Raw genomic sequence first — 7,557 nt, forward strand, 5'->3', positions numbered from 1 at the left:
CTGATACAGGCCAGGATGCTGTTGTCCTTCTTGGCCACCTGGGCACACTGCTGGCTCATAGTCAGCCGTCTGTCGACCAACACCCCCAGGTCCTTTTTTGCCGGGCAGCTTTCGAGCCACTCCTCCCCAGGCCTGTAGTGCTGCATGGGGTTGTTGTGACCCAAGTGCAGGACCTGGCACTTGGCCTTGTTGAACCTCATGCCATTGGCCTTCAGCCCATCGATCCAGCCTGTCCAGATCCCTCTGCAACGCCTTTCTACCCTCAAGCAGGTCGACACTCCCACCCAACTTGGTGTCACCTGCAAACTTAGTGAGGGTGCATTCCATCCCCTTGTCCAGTGTAGGCTGCCCTGCTCTTTGCCCCGGGGAGGGCGTGCCTGGGACTCGGTGCCCACCTCCCCACACGGAGCTGAAATATGCCTGGCTGGGCATCCTAGAGAAGAGATCTCAAGGGGCAGGCTTAACTTTTCTCTGGTTTCTTTGCCCAGGGACGGTCTTCAGCCTTCCTTGCCTTCTGGCTGTTGCCCTGGTCTCTCTGTGGAGACATCTGCTGAGCATGTGCCTCTTGGCCGCGTACGTACGACATGTTTCTGCTGCGGATGGGGGGTAGAACGGGGGTGTCTGAGGGCCGGTGCCAGCAAAGGGCAGAGCAGAGGGTGCTCCCCAGCCAGCAGCCCGGGGCTCCCAGTGGGGCGCCTCAGCTTGGGCGCTGCTCGTGCTGTGGCCATTCTCAGGGGAGCCAAGAGCAAAGCCCCTCGGCAGCCATTTGCTGCAGCCCCAAGCTTTGGCTGCGGCAGGACAAACTGCCCCGTAGCCAGACGCTCGGGTGCAGAGCCAAGCCTCCGCAGGGCAAGGGTTTTCCCCAGCTCAGGCAAGAGACCACGCCGGTCTGTGGAGGCCTCTGGGAGGAAAGGCGGACAAGGCTCCTGCGCTTCCCAGCTCTGCGGGAAAACACTTGCCCTAAGAGGGATGTGTGTGATGGCAAGGGAGAACAGGCCTGCTTCCTCAGCCAGAGGGAGAGCAAGGTCCGCACCAGAAAGACTGCTGGAAAGCACTCTTCGTGTGCTCGACGTCTTTGCTTCCTGGGATGATCTTCCTGGAGACCTTCCTTTGGGGAAGAGCTGCCGGCAGCGCTGAACGATGTGGACAGAAATCGTGTTCCTGCTGGACGCTGCTCTGTCAGTTCTCTGTCAGCAGCAGGCTTCCAAAACGGTGTCTGTTTGGCCTGAAAAGGGAAATCCGCCTGTGAAGGGGTTTGTCCAAGGCTTGGATCATGACAGCACCAGGACTCCCTCTTTTTCAGGCAAAAGATGGCCCTGCAGAAGAAGGCGTTCTTGCAAGTCTTCTTGTTGCTCCCCCTGGCTCTTGGTGAGTTTTCATGAGCAACCATCTGAGAGCGACAGCCTGGCTGGGCTGGACGCCACCTTTCCTTTTGGGCCAGTATGTGCGGAAACTCCCGTGGCCCAAGTGCTTCCCAGGCAAGTCCTTGAGTGGGACTGCCTTCTGGGCTCCCAGTAAGACTGGTAGCCTCCCAGTCACACTGCTGCCCTGCCTACCGGACCACAGGGCTCACTTAGTCGGCACCTCTGCGAGAGACGGGGGTAGCTCTTTGCAAGCCTGACCTGGGGATTCCCAGAGGGCAGGGGCCATGCAGGGGGACCGATGGAGAGGTACCTCTCCTCGCCCAGCAGCCTGGTCTCGGTGCTCACTGGGGCAGTGAGGGGAAATGGGGAATAGCTCTGGGGCACCGAGCACACCTGAAGATCACGGCTGCGCAGTCCGCTCAAGCCCGGGCTGATGGCCCCCGGTCAGAGGTGTGTCCTCTCCCTGCACCCCACGTCCCCCGCCTCCTCAGCTCACCTGCTGCCCCAGCCCCAAGGCAACAGGGACAGACAACGCCACTGCAGGCATCGCCAGCACCCCCGGTAAAATAACTGTCTCTTGCTGATGTGAATTGCAGCTGCTGTTTACTGCGGGACCTCGCTGCCAGGCCTGAAGCCCCTGAGGTAAGCGATGTTTCCTGAGCTGGAATTGGGTCTGTGCAGAAGGGTCAGACGACCTCGTGTCCCTGCACCCATTTGCCTGAGAGCCGGGGCTCCCGCACGGCCCTTCCTGCCTTTGCCTCTTGCGCCAGCTGCTGCGGAAGGGAAGCGCTGGCAAAGCAGGGAACGCACGCGTGTCTCTCCTCCTTGCTGAGCTCAGAGGCTCCCAGTGGGGTGGGCAGCTCTCTGACAACATCTGCTTTCCTGGTTCCTGCAGGAACTGCCCGGTTTTAATGGCGCAGCAAACTCAAAAGATGCAGCTAATGCTGGAGGAGGTGGCTCGGCTGAGGGCAGAGATCAGCAGCGTGAAGCAGGTGCTGCGGCGTGTTGGGGAAGGAGGCTTGGCTGGGCAGAAGCCCTTGGGGCTGTGGGTGTGTGGGACTGCTGACTGCAGTCAGCCAGCCTTTGCCCCAGGGGCCTCCTGGGCTGCACAGGCCCTTCTCCGGCCCCACTTTCACCGGCCGCTTCAGGCAGCGCAGGACTCCCTTGGCACGCCAGCACCTCTGGCTGCTCTGGCTGGGCTCCTCAGGCAGGGGTGGGACCCAGGCACGCTCACGGGGGGCCAGCCATCGCTGGCAGGGCTTGAGTCCACCTTCCACCTGCCCTGGAGAGTGTGGAGGATGGGGACGAGGGTGTGGGGACCCTCATCAACCCACCTCGGGGCCGTGGCCATGGCTGTGGACACAGACACTGTTCCTCAGTCCTGCAGCTCCGTGGAGAGGGTTTGCCTTGCCTTTCTGACAGTGGCCCTTTGCCGCTCCGGGCGCTAGTAGCCACGCTGAACGTTGATGTGCTCCTTTTCTCTGTTTGTTTATGGCGTTCCCAGGAAGTCGAGGAAATGAAGCAGGCAGCAACTGAGAGGGCTTTGGAAGCCTACGTGGAGATGTCTGACTGGGCCCTGCAAAGCTCTGGTATGGACACAAGCAGCCCCGTCTCCTTGCCCTGCGCTTGTCTGCAGCCCTCCCCAAAGGCGCCTGCGCTCCAGGCGCTGCTCTCCAAAGTGGGGGAGCTGAAATGCTTGGGGGGTCCCAGGGCAAGGCTGTGGCAGAGCAGCTCTCTCAGACTCCCTCCCAACCCTGCCCTCGGCATCCTCACGCTGCCTCTGGCGCTGCCCCCGCACGTGTTCCTGTGCGGACGGAGGGGCTCTCTTCCTCTCCTCAGCATTGGAAAAGGAGATGGCCGGGCCGTCCTTGGCTGCCCACGCAGCAAGCCCTCAGCTTGGGTCTGCTGCCATTCACATGGGCACCGTCTGTCTCCCAGAACCCTCAGACCTTCTCCTGCTGGCGCTGGGAGTGCAGCAGTCACCAGGCACGTGGCCGCTGTCATTCCCCTGCGCGGCTGGGCAGCCGGGCAGCCCACCAGCCTGGGACGAGGACAGGACTGACAGAAGCGCAGCTGGCCGGCGGTGTCAGAAATAGTGTCTGAGCACCAAGCCCTCCTCGTCTGTGGCCTCTTGCAGTCGTCTGCTTTCCCTTCCCTGCAGGTGCCAGCATTGACCTGCAGAGAACTTCGGAGACCTACACCTGCAAAAACGACTGGTTCTGGAGGTTTATTGAGTTCTTTTGCACTCCCCGCAGTCCCGATCGCATTTTGCAGGTATTGTAGCAGAAATCGAGAGGGAATTCTTTCCTTTCTTCCTGTGAAGTTGGAGACTGACCTCAGGGCTCTCCCTTCGGTCCAGTGTTGCGCCGTCTTGGGGGTGGGAGGCGAGAGGTGGGGGGTGCCCTGCAGAGCCCCTGGGCAGGGATGTGTTTCTGCAAGGCCCTGACTAGAGTGGTTTCGTAACCGCTGTTCTCCTCTGCTCCATAATACTGACAGCCCTGGCAAAGGTCGGTCAGGGAAGGAGGCCTCCTGCTTCTGTCCACTTCCTCACACACACCTCATCTTCAAGCTGAAATAGACCCCACAGACACACCGGTGCCTACGCTTCAAGCTACGTGGGCAGTTGTCTTGGCCCCAACACTCTCTCACGCTTCATTGCTCTGGCTTTCTGGTTGCAGCCGGATGTTTCCCCGGGAAACTGCTGGCCTTTCCCAGGGCATCAGGGCCAGGTGGTCATCAGGTTGCCAGCGCGAGTCCACCTGACTGCCATCACTGTGCAGCACATCTCCAAAGAAGTCTCTCCATCTGGGACCGTCACCAGCGCCCCCAGGGACATCGCTGTCTTTGTAAGTCTCTGCTGGGTGCTTCTGGTGCGGATCTGGTCCTGGGGGAAAGCCATGACAGGGTCTTCCTTGCTTTTGTGCCTCCTCTGAGGTTGGAGTCCCGGTCTCCTGAGCACTGCAGGGCCCTGGTGAGGCTCTAGGAGTCTCCTCCTAAGGGCTCTAGAGGTCTCCTCCCTCTTAAGACTTGTTCTGGCCAAGCAGCTCAGGGTTCTTGACTAAAACTCAAGCGGAGCCTGAGCTCCACCGTAACCAGGGCTAGACTAGGGCTAGAGCCCCAGGGGAGGGTGGGTAGGTAACAGGGCTGACCCAGCACCTACGTTCCCTCTTTGTCGGGACGAGTCTGAGCTGCTCTCCTTGTGCTTTGCCCCACAGGGAGTGGATGTGGACGGAGAAGAGGAAACTCTCCTGGTGACCTTCATGTACGATGTGGCAAAAGAGGCCATTCAGACCTTCCCTCTGAAGGTGCGATGCACGCACGGTGTTGGGGGAAGATGCCAGGGAGCAAAGCAGGTTTGCCTGCAGGGCCATGGCAGGAGGAGCGTGAATGCTTTCTCCCTGGGCAGAGGGGGCCTGGGTCACCGCCAGGAGAGAGCTGGTGGGGTTGGGAGGGCTGAGTGGCACGCGGTGGTGCTAGCAAAAGGAAAGTGAGGGCAAGGTCAGGCCCGTGGGAGCATGAGTCCCAAGAGATCCCTGGCTGCCTTCAGCAGAGCCCGCTGCACACGCAGCCACTGCACCCGAGCAACGTCTTTGTGCCGTGGAGAAACAGGGACGCCCGCTGGAGAAAGCCGTCGGGGAGCGCCCTGGCTCCATCCCATGGCCTCCTGGCAGGCTGGACGGTGTCCTCTCCTCCCAGCATAGCATGCCCCTTCTCTCCCGCTGCTCTCACGCCTGCCCGCAGGAAAGCGGGCAGAGCAGACAGCGGGAGCTCGGGGGGGTGTCACACCAGCTGCCCCACGCAAAGGAGCACCTCCCCGGCCTCTCTGCCGGCACAGAGCGAGGCGCAGAAGAAGAGGCAGAGGGGAGGGAGGCTGAGCCCCAGCCGGGCCCATGCAGAGGGTGCCAGGTGCCTTCCCCCTCCCCGTGTCCCCAGCCTCCCCAGCACCCCGCTACCAGAGCCAGCCTCAGGTTTCCACAGCCGCTCCCACCCACTGTCAGGAGCTTGCTCCTGAGCAGGAGCAGGGCTGGTGGGGGGAGATACCTTGACTGCATTGTGGCTCTTAACACCTCCGATTCCTCTTCCCTCTTTTCCTCGCAGAACGCCCCGCATCCCAGAGCCTTCTCCTATCTCAAACTCCTTGTGAAGAGCAACTGGGGAAACCCAAAGTACACATGCATTTACCGAGTGCAGGTTCATGGGAAGATGGCAAAACCAAACAGCCTCAACTGAAACCAGAGACAGAAAAAGGACAAACATAAAAAAGAAGAAAAAGAATAATGTTGCTGCGACTCAGATTGGTGTAGAAGATTTGTCTCCTAAGTTGGGTGCACAATAAGGTCCATTGCAGGGAGGGCAGTCGTGGGAAAGCAACAGAAGATCGGTGAGGAGGATTGTTAATACGCTCAAGTGACTCACAGCTGGGTGCTGGAAAACACATATATCACACTAATTGTTATTCAGTCTCGGACGCTTGCAAGAAAAACACTTGCACTTCGATAACATAAACCTGTGATGGACTCAGGGACACCTTATCCAGCCACTTGAGAATCCTGGCCTGGTGCTGAAGAAGATCAAAGCACAGTGGGAAAACGATGCCTGTTTGAACCCTTTAAATGCCAGGCAGAACAGGGAGTCCGTGCGTGCTCTTGCTCACAAGGACTCTCTCGCTGCCAAGGGCTCTTGCTAACAAGGACTCTCTCTCACTCCACGGTGCCCGCAGTCCCTGCTTCCGTGCCTCTGCCCGGGTGTTGCTTCGGAGATTCCCTGGTCTGTGAGGTATCGAGAAGAAACTTGTTCTTTGCCTTTCATCCGTGGTTTTGTGGTTGTTCCTGCGTCCTGCCCGCATCGGCTCACACAGCGGGGTTACAACCAGGGACTGAGTCTGGTAAATAGGTAAACGTAGCTCCTTGTGAAGAACAAACAGCGAAGAATACCACATCCCCGAAGAGACTGGAGGGACCGATAACAAGCTCGCAAAATAAATGGGGGAGTTGCAAAAGCTGCTGCATTTATCTTCCCCAGTCCACACAAAGAGATTCCTCTATTATCAGCTCAAACCAGCCACCGTACACCACTAGGAACCACCCAAGACCTACCATGAAGCCCCTAACGGAGCTAATGTGCATGTGCCAAGGGGATGTGAATATGGAGATGAGTTCTGGAAATGTAATGAACGTGGCAATGAGTGCTGAGACATGTAACGACCACGCATATTCTGTATGGATGTAAGTCTCTGTGAATCTCACATTCAGTGGACATGTCAGGTGGAGAGATCCCCCACGTCCCCGGTGCTGAATAAAAGAATGCCTGCTTCTTAAGACTACATCGGTGTTAAGAAGTTCATTCCCGATTTCGGTGACAGTTTCTGGCGACCCAGATGGGACTCTGCCTCTGAATCTCGACAGATCCTTGGAATTGCAGGGCCTCCATCCGGCACCGAGGGATTCTCAGGGAGAACCTCCGATCCCCGGACCAAAGAGCTCCGAGCAAGGCCCCTGGAAAGGCAGACAGCTGTGTAATGTCCTCAGTCCCTCCAGCTGCTATACCAACAGCCCACCGATACGCTTTCGGGTCTTTGAAATACCCTCTCTTGAGCAAGTCTACGCCAAGGATGCACGCAGCGTCTGGGCCACTCACAATGGAGCGCTTCCGCCATTTATTCCCAGTTCGGCTCACTTTGGCCGAAGTACAGTCAGTTCTTGAGACCTGTCACACCAGAATCAGCAACAGATTTTGTCCCTTTATGAGTCAATGGCAATAGGGTACACTGTGCACCGCTGTCCACCATGTCTTTATGCTTTTGTGGCTCTAATACACGAGGACATCGAATCCACACAGCCCAATAAACTCGGTTATCCCTCTCCCCCTCCTGGCTGGAGGCAGGGCACCTCTAATGTTGAGGACAACATCTACAGTTAGCAGATGAGTTCCGACCCGGACCAGAGAACTGCTCCCTGGGCACTGGAGCAGCCACCCTCCTGGAAGAATTCTTTCTTCTATCTGTTTTACCTTGCAACTAGTGCCTGTAGGGCCAAGGTAGGTCCTTCATCCCACTTACTCAGGTCCTCTCCATAGGCACCGAGGTAAAACCACAAGGTGTCTCGTAGTGTCTTCTTTTCCTTCCAAGTCGGTCTCGTAGGAGGGCATCTTCTCCTAATGGCTGCGACATGGGTCCATGCAGGGGAAAAGCGGG

General features: G+C 58.3%; 1 protein-coding gene across 1 annotated transcript; it reads left to right on the top strand.

The window, feature by feature from the left end:
• Nucleotides 1-555: 555 nt before the first annotated feature.
• LOC134526055 (sperm-associated antigen 4 protein-like) lies at nt 556-7,141 on the top strand. Its single transcript, XM_063357516.1, has 9 exons — nt 556-573; nt 1,304-1,368; nt 1,961-2,006; nt 2,260-2,356; nt 2,869-2,953; nt 3,526-3,638; nt 4,043-4,210; nt 4,580-4,669; nt 5,463-7,141. Exons 1-9 carry the CDS (start codon nt 557-559, stop codon nt 5,592-5,594), a joined length of 813 nt encoding a protein of 270 aa, XP_063213586.1. The 5' UTR covers nt 556; the 3' UTR covers nt 5,595-7,141.
• The last annotated feature ends 416 nt before the right edge of the window (nt 7,142-7,557 follow it).

Source organism: Chroicocephalus ridibundus, chromosome 21, assembly GCF_963924245.1.
Source record: "Chroicocephalus ridibundus chromosome 21, bChrRid1.1, whole genome shotgun sequence".
NCBI lineage: Eukaryota > Metazoa > Chordata > Aves > Charadriiformes > Laridae > Chroicocephalus > Chroicocephalus ridibundus.

Excerpts from the sequence above, each read along its gene's own strand:
- LOC134526055 (XM_063357516.1), top strand. Across the intron at positions 1,369-1,960 it reads GTTGCTCCCCCTGGCTCTTG|CTGCTGTTTACTGCGGGACC; the intron begins GTGAGTTTTCAT and ends TGTGAATTGCAG. Across the intron at positions 3,639-4,042 it reads GTCCCGATCGCATTTTGCAG|CCGGATGTTTCCCCGGGAAA; the intron begins GTATTGTAGCAG and ends TTCTGGTTGCAG.